Source organism: Gobio gobio (genome assembly GCF_949357685.1).
Source record: "Gobio gobio genome assembly, chromosome: 24".
NCBI classification, from domain to species: domain Eukaryota; kingdom Metazoa; phylum Chordata; class Actinopteri; order Cypriniformes; family Gobionidae; genus Gobio; species Gobio gobio.
Window position 1 is genome coordinate 41,978,600 of NC_137120.1, and position 22,576 is coordinate 42,001,175.

Genomic DNA, 22,576 nt, shown 5'->3' on the forward strand with positions numbered 1-22,576 from the left:
TCAGAATCGTTAGATATTTCAGAACTGCCCGTTTTTATCCCGCAATTATGACATTTTTCTTTCAGAATTGTGAGATATAAACTAGGGCTGCAAAGGGGCTGATATTTTTCGGTAAATTTCTAGAAACTTTCCAAAAGTTTCGGAAAATTTCCCCAAAAAATTATGGAAATTGTGAGATAAGTTGTAGTTTCCATTTTCCATTTTTCAAAAATGTACAATTCTGACTGGTTTCTTACAATTGCGTGTTACTTTCTGAAAGATATTCCTTTAATTTGTGGAAATCTCCGGAAACTTTTCGTCGCAGTTGAGCGTTTATATCTCGCAAATTTGACTTCTGTTCTAGAATTGTGAGATATAAACTAGGGCTGCAAAGGGGTTGAAAATTCCCGGTAAATTTCTAGAAACTTTCCAAAAGTTTCGGAAAATGTCCCCCAAAAATGACAGAAATTTTCCCAAAATCCTGGAAAGTTTCTGGAAACTTTGCAACCCTAATATAAACACGCAATTGTGAGATTTTCCATTTCAATAACCTGTTTAAATCTCACAATTCTAAAACACAAGTGAAATTTGTGAGTTATTTGTGGGTTATTAAAAACGAAACTGAATCTCACAATTCTGTTGGGAAAAAAAGCCATAATTGTGAGATATAAACACTCAACTGCGATGAATACAGTGAGAATCGTGAGATATTTCAGAACATAGATTCATATATAACTCTTATATTGTGCATTATGCAAATGAGGATGCAAATAATTTAAGTGACACGCTATTATTATTATTATTATTATTATGAACCTCTTATGCTCGGGGATCATTTCCGCCTGGATTTGTCCGACCCAAATGTAAAAGCTTCCCATAAACACACACACACACACACACACACACACACACACACACACGCACACACACACACACACACACACACAGTGTCTCTTAACACACAATACTGGTGTCATTCTACAGGAAACCCTCTGAAGTTTCATAAAGCACTGCTAAAAGTGATAAACATGTGAGTATATGTTGTCTGAGCTGTAATAGTGTTTGCTGAGATATGCTGGAAACAGCCCAAACTGTCTGCAGGGTGCTAGAACATTTTCTCTGTTTTTTTTATATTTTATAGTGTTTTATGTCATTTCAGGGTTTTCTGTAAAATGACACAGGGATATTGCATTTATACCTTTCTCTATTTTTTAAATATTTTAAAATATAAAAAAACAGATAATGTTCTAGCACCCTGCAGACAGTTTGGGCTGTTTCCAGCATATCAAATTCATCCTAAAGGCAATATCCCTGTGTCATTTTACAGAAAACCCTGAAATTTCAGTGTTTTCTGTTAAATGACATAGGGATATTGCATTTATACCACTGTATATGGGTATGGGGGGTACATAAAAAAGCTAATTTTTATTTAGTTTATTTATTTTTTAATTTAATTAGTGTAATTAAGTTACTTTGTGTAAAACAAATGCCAAAGTGATGCATATCTGCAGAAAGTAGAGGGTCAATGTACAGGGTCCGCAGAGTTTAACTGGTTATTTATCAACATTTAGATGTTAATTCCCATAATGATAACTCTTATATATATCATCAAATATATATTATTTAAATAAAAAAAAACGACATCCGCTCTTATGCAACACTCAGTTTTCATAAAACGTGTTATTTATACGTCACACAAGTCCTATATGAATCTAATCTACACTAAATATGCGTTTATCCATCTAAACTAACAATATAAATCATTTTCACTTATTTTATTCGCACGTCTTTAAGCCTGAATGTGCCCTGAGAACCGACCCAAATCAAAGCCCCCGGACTGACCGTGTAATTGTCCACCAGCTCGGAGCCCACGATGCGGACGCGTTTCTCCGGGCGTTGCTCTGACAGAGGCGGCGCGTCCATCTTCTTCACTTCAGCGCGAGTTTGAGCGCGGCGCGATGAAGAACGCAAGTCTAGCTGTCATGTAGCGCCTCCATCTTTGTTGTGGTTTAACCCGGAGTGAAGCTCCTCCTCCTCGTGTTTCTCCGCGGCGTTCACACACACACACACACACACACACACACACAGCGCTTTATCGCCCCCTACTACAACTATCTCACTGTTTCCAACTCCAGTCATAAATATCAACTCCAGTGATCTAAATTAGGGTGAATTCGATGAGATTCCCCTATTCACTTTACGTACTCACTCACATATAACGTTGTGGCGAGCCTTTTCACAGACTGCGATGACGCGTTTTAACGGTCATCAATATCGTAAATCTTGCAGTTTTTTTTTTTGTAATTTCATTTTTTTTTAATGTACGTACATTTATAACACTAATACTTTGCCTCAAATTACAAAAAAAATAAAAAGTTACCGCTGCTGTGAGGGCGTTTGACGGTAAAAATGTACATATTTGCCGTTATCAATCTCACTCTATTTTCCCCCTCTTTTTGAAAGTTGTGAAATCACTATTGTGGCGTTTTTCTTCTGCTATCTGAGCAAATGGGGACACACAAAAAAACATTTTCTCTCATTCACCGCTTTAAGTTAACCCAACTACTTCCACTCTGAGAAACCCGGACATGTGTGGGTCTATCTTTAATACATATACTTAACAATACATTTACAAGACTTTTTGTAACTTATTTGATATCAGAGTGAAGTAATATTTTGATAGATTTTAATATCAAACACTTTATATTTGTAAACACGTATATGTATAAAAAAAAAAAAATGGTCATGTGACAGTCTTTCTGTAACAAACCCAAGCACCCCTGCAATATCATGATGAACCTCTAGGGGTTTCAGAGACAAGGAATATGTTGTGACCAATAATACATTAAAAATAATTTAAAAAAATAATGAGAACACATAAATCGTAACAATTCTGTGAATCAATTAATTTGATTTATTGTTTATAATTATGTAAATATGGTGAATTATTATTATTATTATAAATCATATAAAATGCACATTTTACAATAATAATAATAGTTTATCTAACATTATTTAAAGAAAGAAAACTAACACAATCACTGTTTTGCATACATTATTTATTAATAAAACGTATCATGAAATATATAAATACATTTTATATCATTATTATAATTATTTAGCTTACATATGCAAATTCAGCAACAAAGATAACCATTTTTGGTTCCCAAAACAACAAGGGAACGTTATGTGTTTACTGGGATAGTCTTCCTCTCTCTATCTATCCTGGATTTCATTAATTCACTCACTCGTGTAGTCATTGATGCACTGAATGCATTCACTCGTTCATTTGTTTATTTATTCATGTCAGGCTAAAGGCGACCATCTTTTTAAACGCGGTTCGTCGAGCTCGATGTGGGTTTATAGAGAAAATCAGTGCTTTAGTTCTCCACTCATGTTTAAGGAAGTGCCTTTTCCTCCTCCTTGTTTGTTATTCAAAGGTTTTTCGAGCCTGGTCGAATGGAAGAAGGAAAGTGTGTGTTTGTATGTGCCGTTAGGTCATAAAGCATTTTATTGACTGTTCCCCCTCCAAAATAGTAAGTCATTTGTTCAGGCGGTTCACTCCCGATTAAACAATAAATGCCACATCGATGGAAAATGTTAGTAATGTGGATAAATAAACAAAAAAAATAGTTTATATGCATCTATATATAGAGCATTTAATATCCTTATAAGGAAAACGAGAGTGTGTTTTCGTATATCGCCAAAATCTGAACCGAGAAACAAACATAAAAGAGAACTACCCGTTCAGCCATTAGTTTGTTGTCCTCACATCTTTCACATACATCACGTATACACTCTCTTTGTCGTTAGGACGTTTCTCAACTGATCTAGGAGCAGTTGAACGTTCCTGTCTATCTATGAAAGAGACGCGGATTGTGACAGCAAGAACTGATCCTGGAACAGCAGCTGCGAAGACGCCCAGAGAAGGAACAAACCATTCTGAGCGCGGAGGGCTAATATTCTCGTGTTGTCGGCGCACTTCAAGTAAAACGAGATGTTTGATTTAAAATATTGAAAATATAAACATAAAGGAGCATATTTAGCATGTTTTAGATACAAAATATAGTCAAATTTTAAATATTTTACCTCAGGAAAGAATGAAACGCCCCTATGCCGTCGACGCGATTTGAATCGCCCCAACGCTATAAATATCACACTAGACGCTGGTTTCTGTAGATGTCAACTGTCATTTCGAGACTAACGCTAGGCAGGACGAGCAGAAAGCGTAGTTTGTTGGCATTTAATCAAAGTAAAACAAACTACAAACACTCTTTTTACACTCTTTAGACATTTAGACAAGGATTTAGCTTTTAATCTGAGGCAAAAAAGACACTGGTTACTCGGAAAAGCTGAGGAGGGGTGTGACTGATCTCAGATCAGAACCACGCGCGCGTCAAGCTGCCTATCCAGAGGGCACTGCGCCAGGCTATGTGCCATCTAAAGCCAGTGACAAAGAAAAAATCGGAAAAGATTGTAAAAAGGTAGACGACTGAGGGGGTGAATCGTGTAGAGGCACGAGTAACCAAAACCCCTAATCAAGGAGAAGAAACAGCCTTTGTTGCCCTCCAGATTATGTGATACAGCTGATGCTAGACGCTGAGAAAATGTGCGGAAGGGGCATGATATGCCAATGGGAGGTGTACGGCAACAGACCCTCCATCAAGGAGACGGAAAAACACAAGAGTGAGCCGAGGAGAAGCAACGGCGGTGGTAAACACAAGTGGCACAGATGGGGAAGGAGGCCAGGGAGAAGGGCGCACTGTCCAGAAATGCGCAGAAACCGTGCAAGACAACCTCGGTGGTCTGCCACTGTGGTCTCATTGCGTCCTGCCAATGTTCAAGGCAACCGAGCACCTGGCATGAGGGCGCCCAGGAACACCAATCAGTTCCTCATGCACGAGAAATACCAGATGATGCATATGCGATCAGACTCCGTTGGAATAGACAGCGGGTCGGAGTGCGAAATGGACTTTGCGGATATGGACTCGTACCTGGGTGTGCTGGAGAACGCTAGAGGCGCACTGTTGGACAGTCCAGATCTGCCTTCACCACCCAGGTTTTACGCACGGCAGATGAACCAACACCAGCCGTTTTCCCTCTTCGGCTTGGATCAAGAAGAAAGCATGCAGTATTTCCCATCAGAAGACGACGTGATGCAAAGCGAAGACTTCATGCAGAGGGACTTCAAACAATTCTGTGACACTGTGGCACCTTGTATTTAGACACCTGCCACAGGTAACACGTTGTTTTTCACAACTAAATCTGTCATTGTTTGTTTGTTCTGTGATGTATTACGAGTGGTCTGTTAAAGGGGGGGAGAAAAGGGTCCAAAGTGGGAGTGAGACCAGCCAGCCAATCACCGTCAAGATCATTTGACCACTCATGATAAACATAGCAGCGGTTTGTACTGCAAGAGTAAACCCTATGTGAATGTTTTTCATAATAAATTGACTTTTTGCTACACGTTGTCTAGATTTTTTTCTTACTCAATCAACCTTTACCGGTGCATTGTTTAAACCGAACATCACTAGATCTTTTTATGTTTTATTTTGGGGTCATGAAAGAAGGTGGTAACTGAAATATGATACATTTAAGAAGCACTCTTTCTTCTTTCCAGCACACACACACACACACACACACACACACACACACACACACACACACACACACACACACACACACACACACCCTTCAAAATCAGTGCTGGCTCTTGAAGATCTGACACTAGAACAATGGCAATGCTCTTGAGACGAGGTGTGTGTCAGTGCAAAAGAGCCCATATAACCGAATAATCTGCGCCACTAATTGGGTTTCCGCTTCGAGGCGCACAATGATCATCTTTAGTCTTTGTGTATGACATGTCAATAAGGAAATTTAAAACCTTGCTAGTCAATAAAAATGCAAAAAGTTGAAACAGAAAGGCTCCGAGTGTTGTGATCACCAGCGGTTCCGCCCCTTTCCTGCACAGCTTCGTCTGATAACTGTGGTGCAACTTCTTCAAGCCAAACCTAGCGGAGTGTGTGTGGCTCCATTTCTATATTTCTATATTCTATATACATTAATATTCTATATGTTCTGTGGAGTTGATATGGTGGGATCTATCTAAAACCATTCTTAAATTAATTATTCATGCGGTTTTTATGACATATTATAGAAAGTATTTATATTTTGCATAAAGGAAATGGATCCTGCTGGGTTAAAAACAACCCAAGTTGAGTTGAAAATGGACCAACCCAGCAATTGGGTTGTTTTAACCCAGTGAATGGGTCGTTTTAACCCAGCGGTTGGGTTAAATGTTTGCTTAAAACAACCCAATCGCTGGGTTAGTCCATTCTCAACCCATTTTTTAGATTGTATATTTAGGATTATGAAGAGTATATGGTTTTATTTCAATATGCATAAATACAAGACAGTATAACAAATACCCCTTTTCTTATCTTAGTCAAAAATACATAAAATAATAATAAACTTTTACATATAAAATAATGACATTTACTCTCTCTTGATTTAGCCGTATGCAAAGCATGCTGGGAACTAACAACCTCCACACAGTTTCAGTTAATGCAACACAAATCATTTGTTTAATCTCAACAAAAACAGATTAAGTAAACTTCAGTTTTACATATATTCAAGTGGATTGAACACAAGTTAGGACAAAATGTATAACAATTGTGTTGCTTTGGCTCATTTTATTTAAGCAGGACATTTTTTTGTTCAGTGTCCACTCAAAAAAATAACTCGTTGGACAAACAAAATTTAATTGAGGGCAGGTTTTCCATCCAATAAATATGTGTAGCCCTTACTCATAAAAAATTAATTCATGCAATGAAATGTAATTGAGTTGGTCCAACTCAATTTGATCAAATTTAGTTTAAATTACATTTATATACTTATAACATGACTTTTTTATACTTGTCAAACTTAAATTAAAACATTATAACTGAACATTAAACACTAACGTTAACTAACAACATCTTCCCCTTTATAGAAAAACACATAAAATAACACTTTAATCCCTAAATGTACTCTCCTAATGGAGTCCCTTGCAAAGCATGCTGGGAACTACAAATCCACTGCCCAGTTAATTATGTTAACACAAATATGTCATGTAGTTTTAACACAACTTAATTAGGTAAACTTCAGTTTGAAATATATTAGGTTGATTGAACACAATTCAATTAAGTTGTAACAAAATTAGATATGTTTAAGTAAAGTGGACAGAATTGAAATGTGTCATATCTATGACCTGAATCATTTTTTTGAGGGATATTTTTACATTTCACTAGTATCCATTATAGTAAGGAGAATTTGAAGAAATGTCTTTAACTGTCATGAAAACAATGCAAAAAATGAACAAATAAATAATGGTCCTAAAACAGGCGGCATTTTCCTTAAAAATTACACCGTTTCGTTCTGAAAATGACCCCATGATTTACTCACCCTCAAGCCATCCGAGGTGTAAATGACATTCCAACGCTATCTCACGAACAATGCGTACGTATTTGTACGAAGTGGCTAATTCTTACGGCCTCACTCGTATGAATTTGTATGATTTGTCTACTGCAGTGATGGGTAGGGGCGGGGTTTGAGGTTAGATCATGCGTACTAAATCATATGAATTTACCAACTCAATTTAGCAAAAATCGTACCAATTCGTACAAATTTGTATGAATTAGCCGCCTCGTAAAATATGTACGAATTGCCTTGAGATCGAGTTGATGTCTTCTTTCAGACGAATACAATTGGAGTTATAACAAATACTATATGAAAATATGCACACTTAAAAAAAGTGAAAAGATTAAATCACGTATGAATCAATGAAATTGAAACACAATTTGTTTATGTGACTTCAACATCATGTAGTCTCAAAGTGAATTTTATTAGCCACCCTATTATTCATCCAATTCAATTTCATATATTTTAATATCACATAACTGAATTATAATACTGCTAATACAAACTTTTAGCTAGCAATAGCACACATTAGCATCTTAAATGCTTAAATGCCTTCAACAATACTCGTCTTCAAAATGGTAACCTGTCATTTAAATTGTTCTAATAATTCCAACATAATTGAACGTTAAAGGGGTTTTTATAATTTAATATGATTGTCTGAGGTCAACTTATGACGTTTGTGTGATTTTTACATTCGTAAACATCATAATGAATAAGTAATAGGCTATTTTCTGCCCTGGTTTTGAGCCTCTCTCCTGGAACGCTCTGTTTTTATGGGCGTGCCGCACTAAAGACTCGGAAGTAAACGCCCACTGCTATGATTGGATAACAGTTTTGCATAATAATGAGTTTCGGCTCCCCGTCATTACATGTGGGGAATTGCCAAGCACGTGCATCAGCAAAACGTCACTGCAGACGAATCAGGATGTTCAAAACTTCCGCAACATAGATATCAAACGATCTGTAACAATGCAATACTGTCACATATGAAACCATTCCTGTCAGATTTAATAGAGAAGCACAGCATTGTGTTTTAATCTCAATCTGTCTGCAAATCCAGTCTCGACCTGTGTCTTGTTTACAAACGAATCCGCGGTTAAATTAAGCGAAAAAACGTGCAATGTCTTACGCACGTGAGCTGGATCTTCATTAAAAATAAAGTTCCACCACACATTCCTAATATTAGAATCTGAAGGAAGCTTTTGAGCTTCCACAACCAGGCACAGCTCAATATCTCGCTATCTTCGGCATGTTTATTGATCGGTAGCACGATCCGTTTAGCCCATGAGTCGATGGGCGGGGCTACAGAAGTGCTTCTTCTTCTGTTGAGGCGGAGGACCAACTATCCCTTTAAGCAAAATAAAACTTTGTTTTCGTGACAAAGTGGCATGGGCTTGTTTTTGACAGTTTTCATCAGATGTACTCTTGTAAGTTAATAAAAATGGAAATGTGGCAACCAGTTCCAGCTTCTGAAAATGCACACTTAAACATTAATATGAATTTGAAGCTAAACCTTGATGAAAGAAAACTTTTTTATAACGTGTTCTATTCAAACACATTCATAATATCCAACTAGTCTAGATTAAAAATGCCTTATGGCAGGAACACGATTTTGGGGCCGTACATGTGAGGAATGAGACAAGGCTACCCTTTGACCCGAGCTTACGGTGTTCAGATGAGTCTTGTGGTTTTTTTAATTGTTAGAAAGGACACTCCCATACTGTAAACGCCAGGGCAGCGTCTTACATAATCTATAATTTGTTTTAATTGTTATGATCTCATATTGATTTTATGACCTCATACTGATTCAGAAACTACATGGAATACTTTCAATGAAATAGATAATTCTTTCAGGCCATTAACATTCTGTAAATGACATTTTAGATAACCGTTCTGAAAGGAAGTATAGAATTCTGATCAAGTTGAAACTGAAATAAGGAAGATTCGAGTTACAAAGAAGCAGAAGATCTTGATCTTGTGACGATGAGTGAAGGAAGAGGGGAGTCAAGACCTTTAGTAAACAAGTGACGTCAAACCTGGCTCTCCATGCAAGCCTTGTTCTCCTTTTCTTTATCTTGCATTAAAGGCCATACTCATATAATGAAATACCTAATAAAGGCAACAATGACCATATTTAATACCCACTTCTCTATTGTGTATGATTCATAAGTGCACATTATTCAAATAAAAAATGCCTTTGTAAACTTTGAAAAAATCCTTTATCCACTTTAGTTCTCTTCCATTCTGTTTTAAAGGTTTCGAACAACAGCTTTACACGCATCCAAGGTCAAAAAACACTTTAATTTTCTCATTATATAGATTGCAGCATCACCTCACGTCTGAAACAGTTAGTTCGAAGATTCAGTCTCTCTAAACCCCTCCTTCCGAGAGCCTACTCTGCTCTGATTGGTCAGAATGCCCAGTCTGTTTTGATTGTTATGTACATAGATATCCATAATAAAGTCTAGATGTCTCGTCCGCGCTGCTGGCCAATGGAGGTTGACGTCCACACGTTTGTTATAAACGTCAGAGATGTAGTTATGACACTGCATACTTATGAATAATTATTCATAATTTGTTCATGCATCCAGAATTGTAGCCACGTTAATAACGTTTGCAAGAAACCAAACCATTTGTAAATCCGTCCAGATTTCAGTGAGATAAGAGTATTTGTGTACAGATCACTCGCCTTACATCAGAAGCCGCCAGAAAGCTGGCCTGTGACAAGATGGCCGCCTGTGACAAGATGGCCGCCAGAAAGCTGGCCTGTGACAAGATGGCCGCCGCTGATGATGTTACAGACTCCGCGGTAAGACGTAAGTTCCTGGGACAAATTGTTCCAGGTAATTTCGGTGGAAACGGGGCTTTAGTTTTGCTGTTTGGTGTCATATAAAACATGAAGTTTCAATTACAGATCACGTGATCTGGATAGGAATGATCAGCACAGGCTAATACTGCAGTGAAAACTGAACATCTCTACATTATTACATTCAAAATAAATGTGCGTTATACCTTTAAATGCCCAAGAGCCTGACTACAGTGTGTGTGTGTGTGTGTGTGTGTGTGTGTGTGTGTGTGTGTGTGTGTGTGTGTGTGTGTGTGTGTGTGTGTGTGTGTGTGTGTGTGTGTGTGTGTGTGTGTGTGTGTGTGTGTGTGTGTGTGTGTGTGTGTGTGTGTGTGGGGGATGGGTTCCTCTCAGAGGTCTTCACTATAGAAACAAATCTGTGACCCGTGTGTAAAACTTTAGATGAGGGTGGCACACAATTACGTCCACTGCAAAACATTATGTTCTTCCATTGCACACATCTAAAAACACTTAAATCAACTTATTTTTTGAAAAATTTATAAAAAATGACTAATTAATTAGACAATACAGAGAAGAATGTTTTTTGCAGTGTCCTCTAGCACTTCTGATGACATGTCATGACATGCAAAACCAAAGGCTTGTCAGCTCGACTCAAAGGTTTGACCTGCCTAGCGAGTTCTCAGTACTTCACACAGCTAGCGTTTGGTCATGGTGTTACCCCACCAAAATGTGTCAGAGACTGAAACACCCTGAGTGCTCAGAGCACTGTAGCAAGAGTTAGCCCGTTTAGCTCCAGCGACAGCAAGACTACAGTAAATGGCTATAATGTTGTTTGGAGACGATAAGGTACATATTTATGGCTAAAGAGTGTAGTTAACAACTCCTTTAGCTGATTTTAGCCTGGTCACAGCTGGTTTTAGCTGGTCAGGCTGGTTTTAGGTGGTCTCCCAGCCTGGTCACAGCTGGTTTTAGCTGGTCAGGCTGATTTTAGCTGGTCACAGCTGGTTTTAGCTGGTCAGTGTTGGTCTTAGCTGGTCTCCCAGCCTGGTCACAACTGGTTTTAACTGGCCAGGCTGGTTTTAGCTGGTCTCTAAGCCTGGTCATAGCTGGTTTTAGCTGGTCAGAGTTGGTCTTAGCTGGTCACAGCTGGTTTTAGCTGGTCAGGCTGGTTTTGGCTGGTCAGGCTGATTTTAGCTGGTCATAGCTGGTTTTAGCTGGTCAGTGTTGGTTTTAGCAGGTCTCCAAGCCTGGTCACAGCTGGTTTTAGCTGGCCAGGCTGGTTTTAGCAGGTCTCCAAGCCTGGTCATAGCTGGTTTTAGTGGGTCAGTGTTGGTCTTAGCTGGTCAGGCTGGTTTTAGCTGGTCTCCCAGTCTGGTCACAGCTGGTTTTAGCTGGCCAGGCTGGTTTTAGCTGGTCTCCCAGCCTTGTCATAGCTGGTTTTAGCTGGTCAGTGTTGGTCTTAGCTGGTCAGGCTGGTTTTAGCTGGTCTCCCAGTCTGGTCACAGCTGGTTTTAGCTGGCCAGGCTGGTTTTAGCAGGTCTCCAAGCCTGGTCATAGCTGGTTTTAGTGGGTCAGTGTTGGTCTTAGCTGGTCAGGCTGGTTTTAGCTGGTCTCCCAGTCTGGTCACAGCTGGTTTTAGCTGGCCAGGCTAGTTTTAGCTGGTCTCCAAGCCTGGTCATAGCTGGTCAGGCTGGTTTTAGCTGGTCTCCCAGCCTTGTCATAGCTGGTTTTAGCTGGTCAGTGTTGGTCTTAGCTGGTCAGGCTGGTTTTAGCTGGTCTCCCAGTCTGGTCACAGCTGGTTTTAGCTGGCCAGGCTGGTTTTAGCAGGTCTCCAAGCCTGGTCATAGCTGGTTTTAGTGGGTCAGTGTTGGTCTTAGCTGGTCAGGCTGGTTTTAGCTGGTCTCCCAGTCTGGTCACAGCTGGTTTTAGCTGGTCAGGCTAGTTTTAGCTGGTCTCCAAGCCTGGTCATAGCTGGTCAGGCTGGTTTTAGCTGGTCTCCCAGCCTGATCGCAGCTGGTTTTAGCTGGTCTCCCAGCCTGATCGCAGCTGGTTTTAGCTGGTCTTAGTTGGTCACAGCTGGTTTTAGCTGGTCTCCCAGCCTGGTCACAGCTGGTTTTAGCTGGTCATAGCTGGTTTTAGCGGGTTTTAGCTGGTTTTAGCTGGTCACAGCTGGTCATAGCTGGTTTTAGAGGGGATAGCCTCAAATGCTACAGTGCTAATTGTTAAAGGTGTATCTTGAATGCGCTGAGTCTCTGAGATAGAAGTGTCTGATAGATGAATCTGTCCATGTGAAAGACTTTAGCTCAACAACTGCAGATCTGAGAGCAGCTAAAGCAGCTTCCCTTCCCCCGCTGAACAAACACAGGATTATTCACACAGATAATTATATAAGAGGACACTCAATCCCAATCGACTCTCTCTCTCTCTCTCCCTCTCTCTCTCTCTCTCTCTCTCTCTCTCCTCTCTCTCTCTCTCTCTCTCTCTCTCTCTCTCTCTCTCTCTCTCTCTCTCTCTCTCTCTCTCTCTCTCTCTCTCTCTCTCTCTCTCTCTCTCTCCCTCCCTCCTCTCTCTCTCTCTCTCTCTCTCTCTCTCTCTGTCTCTCTCCCTCTCCCTCTCTCTCTCTCTCTCTCTCTCTCTCTCTCTCTCTCTCATCTCTCTCTCTCTCTCCCGCTGATCGCTCTCTTCCTCTCACACGGAGCTTAATCTCCTAACAGGCCCAAGGCTTCATGTCTTCCGCCTCCTCCTCTATATCCTCTGTTCTCCTTCACAGACGTCTCAGACATTGAAGAGCCTCCTGCACCAGTCCTGCTCACACACACACACACACACACACACACACACACACACACACACACACACACACACACACCTCCTGGAGGATCTGTCTCAGTCAGCCGGAATTAATAAACATATACAAGAGCACATGCTTTAACCAGGACTGGTCATTTATCCTCTTGCCCATTCGAGCCACTGGTTCTGAATGACACAGCTGTGGTTAGTGATGTGAAGATACTCTTTTAATGTATTAAATATAAGGATAATCTCATACCATATTGGTTTATAAAATACAAAGAGAAAAAACATATATTCCATTTTTGTTATCAACATGAAGTGCATTAAAGGTTTCCTTCTGAATGTATGAGACTTTCATTAAAACATTTAAAGCAGGAATATAATCAATGATTCACTGCGATTGGGAGAATATCATGTGATCATGTGATCATGTGATCAATACATTAGAGCAGATTATAGCAGCGCTGATCAGTGTCTCAATACAGATAAAACCCCTGAGCTCAACACATGCTGAAGAATTATCTTTTTTTATATATATTTTCCGTTTTCATTTGTATTTTAGCCATGATGTTAAGTGTGTTTGTCATTCTATTTAATTCAATTGTATTATTACATTTTTTCATATTTAATTCCATTTTCATATTTAATTAAATGTTCTTATTAAATTAAATTGTATTATTTAATTCTATTGAATTATTTAATTTTATTGTATTATTTAATTTTATTTTATTATTTTATTAAATTGTATTATTTAATTTAATTTTAGTATTTTATTCAATTTTATTATGTAATTTTTTCATATTTAATTCAATTTTAATATTTAGTTCAATTGTATAGTTTAATTCAATTGTATAGTTTTTTCATATTTAATAAAATTTTCATATTTAACATTTCTCATATTTAATTCTATTGTATAATTAAATTCAATTGTATTATTTAATTCAATTTTCATATTTTATTCAATTTTCATATTTATTTATATTGTATTATTTAATTTAATTTTGTTATTTAATTTAATTGTATTATTTAATTCAATTTTATTATTTAATTTAATTGTATTATTTAATTTAATTATTTAATTCAATTTTATTATTTAATTTAATTGTATTATTTAATTTCATTATTTAATTCAATTTTATTATTTAATTTAATCTTATTTAATTTAATTATTACATTTATTATTTAATTCAATTTAATTATTTAATTTAATCTTATAAAATTAAATTTTATCATTTAATTTTTTCATATTTAATTCAATTTTATTATTTAGTTCAATTTTATTATTTAATTCAATTTTCATATTTATTATTATTATTTATTATTATTATTTCTCATATTTAATTCTATTTGATTATTTAATTCAATTTTATTTTTTAATTCTATTCTATTATTTAATTCAATTTTCATATTTAATAAAATTTTGTTATTTAATAAAAAAATTTTTTTTTTTCATATTTAATTCAATTTTATTACTTTTATTTTTATTTTAGTCACCAAAACAATAGATGTCTGGATTCTCCCTGTGATCTGCAGTTGATGTCCTTTAATGGATGTGGTGATTCTCACTTCTGTAAATGAACCGCTGTGACTCTGAGGAAAGCGTCTGACCGCGAGAATCCTCAACATCTTCAGGTGTTTTCCTACGAGGATCACCATTTCCAGATCCAGATATAACTGCTCATTCTCCACAGGTGTCCGCCATTTTAAGTGGCTCCTGGACACTGAAGGCATTTTCCAAACGGCTCATCTGTAATGTCTTCCACAGGAAACAGATGCTTTATTGTGAGCATCGTAATTATTTAAAGTCAAAAGAGTAAAATTATGGTGTCTACACAAAATTAGCGTTTATTTAAAATGCTCACAAACCAGCTGGTTATAACGTGGACAGCAAAGGTGTAACAACTACATAAGCACACACTGATTTTCAGCTTTGCTAACTGTTAGTGTGCAACAGGATCCACCCATACAGCTACACACACCCTTTGACTCAATAACCCTTCCACAAGCATATCTGAACCATGCTAATCTTAGTGCTAGGCCACACAACTTTCCCGCTTTCACACATTATGCACCATATTTCATTATCTGTTTGTGTGAAACTATAAGGAGGGCTGTAAGAGGGATATTTTGCTTTCTCTGTGCATTCTTGCAGTCACACACTAACCTGATTAGCCACAGCAACAGCCAATCAGAGAGCACGTAGCCTTTAAAATGGCCGTTGATGATATTAGCCCCATCCAATGGTGTAAGATGTGGATGTTATCTGAGCCCTACATGCTACACGCTAACAGTTACAGACCCAAACAAGTCCTCTTTAAGAAGTTGTTGGGAAGGACGGGGTGGGATTTGAGGAACGAGGGAGGAGTGTTCAGGGTGAAAAACACACAAGAAATGGAAAAGTACAGACTTTTGAGGAGTTTTTTTCTCAGGGTAAAAGTCTTGCACAATAGCATCTGTTGCTGAAGCTAATGTCAATAATTTAACTCCAGCTAAAGCTAACATGCAGATTAAATGCATGTTTATGTAAAACACAAAGTCAAAGCAGCTCAATGTGTGTTTAAACCCTCTCAGTTTACACTTGCAGGCGTGTGTGTGTGTGTGTGTGTGTGTGTGTGGTTTGGGGGAAGGGCTGTTATTCTAGTCAGACGTAGGCTAGTCACATGACTCTCTTCTCGAGCTAGCTAGCACATTAGTAACAGGTAACCGTGGAAGTTATTCACACTATGAGAGGAATTTACAAAGTAAAGAGTAAATATTTGAAACCCTCCCCACTCAGAAATAAGCCTTCCTTTATCATAAAAACCTTCATTGATATCTGTCAAACCGCTTGCTAATCTCTTCTAACAGAAGCTAAGAGCTGCAAACACAAGAAAGGGCCTTTAAAACGGCCTCGCCTGTGCTGAAGTAATGTTTAAATGGAGAACAGTTGTTGGTTTACCATCCCCCATTCACACATTAGCATTAGCATCCCAAAGTGTCTGACTGTAGATGTGAGATCAGCTCTTAAAAATAAAGACTGTAGGTAGAACTAAAAACAAGTTTTACAGCCTGATGTCATTGGAGAATGAGTTTAACTCACACAAAGGACTGTGTTTGCTGGCTCTTTCGAAAACCATCTATTACTGCTGCTTTAAACCTCACAGAAATGCTAATCTGAGGAACCTGTGACCACTCATGAACCTTCCCTGCTGAAAAATCCAGCTAAAACCAGCCTAAGATGGTCAGCGTTGGTCTTAGCTGGTCTCCCAGCCTGGTTATAGCTGGTTTTTCAGACTGGTTTTAGTTTTGAACACTTTTTTAACTGGTCAGGCTGGTTTTAGCTGGTCTCCCAGCCTGGTCATAGCTGGTTTTTCAGACTGGTTTTAGTTTTGAACACTTTTTTAACTGGTCAGGCTGGTTTTAGCTGGTCTCCCAGCCTGGTCATAGCTGGTTTTTCAGACTGGTTTTAGTTTTGAACACTTTTTTAACTGGTCAGGCTGGTTTTAGCTGGTCTCCCAGCCTGGTTATAGCTGGTTTTTCAGACTGGTTTTAGTTTTGAACACTTTTTTAACTGGTCAGGCTGGTTTTAGCTGGTCTCCCAGCCTGGTCATAGCTGGTTTTTCAGACTGGTTTTAGTTTTGAATACGCATATTAGGATATTGGCTGTTTATTATTACTTATAAAGCAAATATTAATGCCTTATTCTGCATGACCATATTGTACATCCCTCAATCATACGATGTAGGCAGGTTTATAATCACTGAAGTCCCAAATGTGAGGTAGTTAGGGGGGTTTGGAAGCTTGATCCCCTGAGAAAATATTGATTTCCATGATCTGCATATGTGCAGATATTCTGAACGCCAAAAAATGAGATAACAACAACTTGAAAACCATGTCAGTGGCAGACATGACTGATTGAGTTTTTCCATTTTCGTCAGTGAAGACTGTAAACACATGTTAAACTGATATTTATATGTTTTATGAATCATTTCCATAGACATGTTAATTTACTGAAGTGTTAGCCTTCAGTAAATTAACATGTCTATGAAAATGATTCAAAGCTAGGTAACCAAATTTATTAAAATTAAATTACAATATGCACACATTCATTACTATTAATCTTATGCCTAATCTGAATAAAACGGCTTTTTGGCTCTACAATAACTTTATGAAGCGACCAAACCGCCAAACTGCTGAAATCACGTGACTTTGGCGATTCAAACCGCTGAATCGACTCACTGATTCATAACGCTTCGAAGCTTCATGATGCGGTGTTTTGAAATCGTCATCACTATATAAGTCGTTATTTAGGTTTTTTTTGCGCACAAAAACTATTCTCATCGCTTCATAAAGTTATTGTAGAACCACTGTAGTGAGATGGACTTTGTAACGACGTCTTTAATACCTTTTATGGGTCTTGAGAGTGTAAAGTGCATTGAGCCAATGGAGGCCTTTCGGAGCCATCAGATTTCAACTAAAATATCTTCATTTGTGTTCCGAGGATGAACGGAGGTCTTACGGGTGTCGAACGACAAGAGGGTAAGTAATTAATGACAGAATTTTCATTTTTGGGTGAACTAACCCTTTAAAAACACGACAATGAGTGACTTACTCACATCAAGCCAGTCACAACAAAAATAGTCTGCACTTATTATGATATCTATGGTAATCTGCAGGAAGCGTAAAAAGACGGGCTTTGGGGTGTTTTTCATTCAGCGAGTCTTCAGTAAGACCTTTCAATAAAATAACACCAAATAACACCTTTTATTTTCTTCTTAAGTAAAAAAATTAAGATGTTCTTAAGAAAATATTTGAGAACTTCTTAAGAATTTTTCAAGAATTGCACTTCAAGACGAACTTCTTAGAATTTATCTTAATAATTTTCTTAAGCAGATTTTCGTGAATCCGGCCGTGAAGAGGGCGTTTACACAGAACGACTCACGATTGTTCTCAATATGGGGACGAGAGAGACCTGTCGGTCAATAAATGGGAAAACAAAGTAACTTGCGCTACTTTTTTGAAAAAGTAATTAAGATATTTTGTTGTAAATTTAAAAGTAATGCGTTACTTTACTAGTTACTTGAAAAAGTAATCTGCTTATGTAACAAAGTAGATATTTGCACTGTTGAAACCCAATTCTTGCGTTTAAAAGTGTAATTCTGCAATTTCTCAACAAAAAAAAACGACTGGCGCGCAATGAATTCTGGGGTAGGCAAGGCTGCGAAGGATCCATCTTTAGTATCCTTTATTTCACAGGACGCATTTGGAAGAGCCTTCTAATTGGGACATCCTTTGTGACACAATCGAATGAGCCTTTCGAAGGATGCAGCACCAAAGGAAAAACATGGACTGTCTCCTCGATAGAGCACCCCTTGTGGCAACAATGAGAATGCAACAACTACTGGCATTGCACATTTCAGGATGCAATTAAGCTTGAAATTAAGCATAGCAGAAACAAAAACAGAAGTTTATGAGAACTAACCTGCTCTCAAAAATTACGTCCGAAGACAAACTGGAATCAACTTGAGTTTGCACCTGCAAAAAAAGGACCAGTGTTCTTGTTTTTGCTCACACCACTATATTAATTTCTTCATTGTGTTCTATCACAAACCAACCTGCGGGACGAGCTCACAAGCTGAGCTGTAAACATCATAGCATCTCTGGGTAAGTGTAGAATCCACATGAGTTAATATCTCTTTGGTAATAAAAGCTTTTTCTTTACAAGTTATTTCTGAAAGGGAGATGAAAAGTAAAAGTTATTCATCAGTCACTGGAGTTTTATATGCACAGCAAACACATTTTATTTGTTTAAGGATGAGTTCACTTCAAAATGAACATCTCCTGATGATTCCTCTCCTCATGTCATCCCAGATGTTCATGTGTTTCTTCCTTCAGTTTTTTGAGGATCATTCCAGGATTTTTCTGCTCATAATGGACTTCAATGGGAACCAACGGCTGAAGGTCCAAATCACTGCAGTTTCAGAGGCTCTGACCAATCCCAGACGAGGAATAGAGTCTGATCTAGACAAACCATCGCCACATTTACAACACACACACACATTTATACACTTTAACCTCTAATGCTCATCTGGAGCTGCTCTGAGACACACCACGGGTTGAGCAATCAGGCCAGAAAGGTCACGTGATGCAGGCGGAAGTGCCGCCCCTGTGTTTACAAAGTCTAACACACACACATCCTTTAGCAGAAACACTCCATCTCCAACTTCACCATCGTCCCACATCGCCGCTCAACCTTTTTCTGCTGAAGATGTTTGATGAGTTTGGTTCCATCGCCTCTGGCTTTGCTCAGTTCGGGACACTAAATATTCCACTATATCACAGATCAGCTCATTTCAATTATCATAAAGTCATAATTAAGAGATAACATGTTGAAAATATGAGTTTAAAAGTCCTCATTATTAGATAAAAAGTCGAAATACGACATGCTAAGTCATAATTATAAGATAAAATGTTGAAAATAATTTAAAAAGTCCTCATTATTAGATAAAAAGTCAAAAATATGACATGCTTAGTCATAATTATAAGATAAAATGTTGAAAATATGATTTTAAAAGTCCTCATTATTTGATTAAAAGTAAAAAAAATCGTCATGTTAAGTCAAATTTAAGAGATAAAATGTTGAAAATATGATTTTAAAAGTCCTCATTATTAGATAAAGAGTCATAAATATGACATGCTAAGTCATTGTGAGATGAACAGCTGAAATTAGGACTTAAAAAAATTCTGAGATAAAAATTCTACATTTTGGATTTAAAGTAAAAATTATGACTTAAAAATCTAAATTATGATTAAAAGTCCTAATTATGAGATAAGCTGAAATTAGTCTAAATTATGACAAACACACTATGACATTTAAGAGATGAAATCATGCTTGTTATTTATAAATGCGCTTTTCATTTTTTGATTCACACTTATGATAATATTTACATTAGTTATCATTGTGCAATATATTTTTTTACATGCGTTTTTACATTTTGAAATCAGTTTTTTAGAAATTAAAAATTAAATGTAAATTAAAAAAAGAAATTAAACTTTGTAAACACAGGGGCGGCACTTCCGCCTACATCACGTGACCTTTCTGGCCTGATTGCTCAACCCGTGGTGTGTCTCAGAGCAGCTCCAGATGAGCATTAGAGGTTAAAGTGTATAAATGTGTGTGTGTGTTGTAAATGTGGCGATGGTTTGTCTAGATCAGACTCTATTCCTCGTCTGGGATTGGTCAGAGCCTCTGAAACTGCAGTGATTTGGACCTTCAGCCGTTGGTTCCCATTGAAGTCCATTATGAGCAGAAAAATCCTGGAGTGATCCTCAAAAAACTGAAGGAAGAAACACATGAACATCTGGGATGAGGAGATCATCCTTTAATCGTCAGGACTGTCACACACACCATCAGACATCAGTTGATCTAATGATGTGGAGTCAGATGACAAACAACAAAATCAAAGTAAAACTAATTAAATAACACACAAAAAAGCAGTTTTTAAACAGAAATGAAAGGTCCTGATAATATATACATGATTTCGAATCCCAGATTACAATATTACTCCATTCATTATTTGAGAAAACAATGTTTAATCACATTTTATAGGCGTGCGCAAGCGTGAATATTCAGATGCCGCTGGCAGAAATAGAACGTCTAATCAAAAGCAGCGAGGCTGTTGCTTAGTAACTAACACTCAAGAGACAAATATGGAGATCATATGCTTTATCAATCAAGCCCAATCGGCATTTAGAGCAACAAATGCAAATGAACCCGCACAAAACCCAGCGATTGGGCTCATCTGACTCCGCTCAGGCGACGGACGCCTGCTATATCAACTCAAGGCAAAGTTATGAGAAAAATCAGAGCGGATGAAATCTGATTTATTTCTCCTGCGGTGCAGAAACGGGCGAAACATGATTATGACCATGAGATGCAATAAGTCAGAATGCAGGAGTAACTGAAGAATGAAATGAGATTTAGAAAACTGGGCTTTTCTTATAAATAACAATTCAGAAGCTTCACATTATTCATTTACAATCATCATGTAATGAAGAAACAATATTTTTTAAGCATGTGATATTAAAAAGTGCAGGAAATATGTGACGCCAAAACAGAGAAATAACGTCATCAGAGGGACGTTTTTTTAGGTTTAAAGGTGAAGTGTGTAATTTTCATGTCAATAGAGGGACGTCATGTGACCCATTCTGTTTACACGGCACACTTTAAGCCTAAATCTGTGTAAACCTCACTCCTCTGATCTCGAGATGCGCTAGTGACTGACTCTAGGGGTTGCAGCCTTTATCTGCTGTTAGAGCGTCTGACTCTCATGCGGGCGGACCCGGGTTCGAGTCCCGCTTGGAGAGGGTGGTTCAAACAGGACGGGTTACATGGTGCCGTGACCCCGAGGTTATTATAGTTTTGCATTTTTCATTATTTTTATTTTTATTTCATTTTGACTTTTTGTTTTCAAATTCAGTTTAGTTTTAATTAGTTGTTAACCCTCTGGTGCTCTTCGTTTAGGGGTTGCATTGGTACACCTAAAAATTAAACTTCCTCCACCCCAGTAAAACCAATGCAATTTATTTTTCTTCAATAATATTTTTTCTTTTTAATATTGTATTTTGAGATGATTTGATGTTTTTTTTTTATATTTATGCAATAATTATGGTCTATTTTTGCCATTGAAAATTATACACATTTTTTTTATTTTAATTATTGCAGTATTTCAGGTTAAAATAGAGACTAGGCCTTCAACATATTTTTTTTAAGGCAGATTAGCGCCTCTTTTGGAATTATTTAAGAAATCCTGCAACCATGTGTGTAACCACTAGAGGTCTCTATGGAGAGGCTTGAGAATTCACTAGTTCTCTTTTGAACACATTTAATGATTTTTTTTGTTGTTGATGGATTTGAATATATATTTAAAAAATCTCAAGACTATTTATTATAAAGTTTTAGTTTTTTTGGGGGGGTAGAAATATAGATTTTTTTTTCTGTGAATTTGTGTTTTGCAGATTTCTCATTAATTTCCTATGCTGGTCATTTTTGACCGAAGAGCACAAGTGGGAGTATTTTTTTTACACTTACACAGTTCTCAATGCTTGGGTTTGCATGTAGGGACCCTCATTATGCTACCGTGTTAGTGTGAGGCTATTTTGAGCCTTGTTAGTGGTCTTAACTAGCAATTTAATTCCACTTATTCAATGCCCCATAGACTAGCGTTATAAGCTAATCTGATTTTAGAGATAAAAATCTTTACATTCGATTTTCATGAAAACGCATCCCAGAGAACGATCTACTCGATAAGCATGTGTTAATTAAATGAGTTGTCCTTTAAAAGCGCTGAAAATAACAATCATAAAGTCCAGACAGATGCAGTTGTAACATAAATATTTTATTTTTGGATGTAATGTTTGTGCACATGCGTGGCATGACATCAGCTGATGCTGTCTTTAGCTTCGAATCAATAAAAAATACAATTATTTTAGTGCTTGATTATTTTTTTATTCCATAAAATGTTATTACAGATTAATAAACTGTATATAAAAGTATTTAAT

General features: G+C 37.4%; 3 protein-coding genes across 8 annotated transcripts in view; all 3 read right to left on the reverse strand.

Moving 5' to 3' along the window:
* Positions 1 to 2,040, reverse strand: part of nisch (nischarin) — a 67,834-nt gene extending 65,794 nt beyond the window's left edge. Inside the window, exon 1 of the mRNA XM_079808057.1 lies at positions 1,822 to 2,040. Within this exon, the coding sequence (XP_079664183.1) occupies positions 1,822 to 1,902 (81 nt within the window). The 5' untranslated portion in view covers positions 1,903 to 2,040. The remainder of the gene's footprint in view (positions 1 to 1,821) is intronic.
* Positions 1 to 22,576, reverse strand: part of LOC307120889 (uncharacterized protein) — a 678,898-nt gene that overhangs the window by 228,711 nt on the left and 427,611 nt on the right. The window lies entirely within an intron of this gene.
* LOC307120865 (nischarin-like) overlaps positions 14,525 to 22,576 on the reverse strand; it is a 34,519-nt gene continuing 26,467 nt past the window's right edge. For 3 of the 6 annotated variants that reach the window (XR_013815877.1, XR_013815878.1, XM_079808066.1), the window contains 3 exons: positions 18,631 to 18,746; positions 18,498 to 18,550; positions 14,525 to 14,792 (listed from right to left, as the gene is read on the reverse strand). Coding sequence is in view for 2 of the 6 variants with exons in the window: in XM_079808066.1 (XP_079664192.1) it covers positions 14,780 to 14,792; positions 18,498 to 18,550; positions 18,631 to 18,746 (182 nt within the window). In the remaining 4 variants the exon portion in view is untranslated. Of the gene's footprint in view, positions 14,793 to 17,585; positions 18,387 to 18,497; positions 18,551 to 18,630; positions 18,747 to 22,576 lie in introns of those variants that run through there. The other 3 variants (XR_013815876.1, XM_079808065.1, XR_013815879.1) reach the window with 3 other exon arrangements.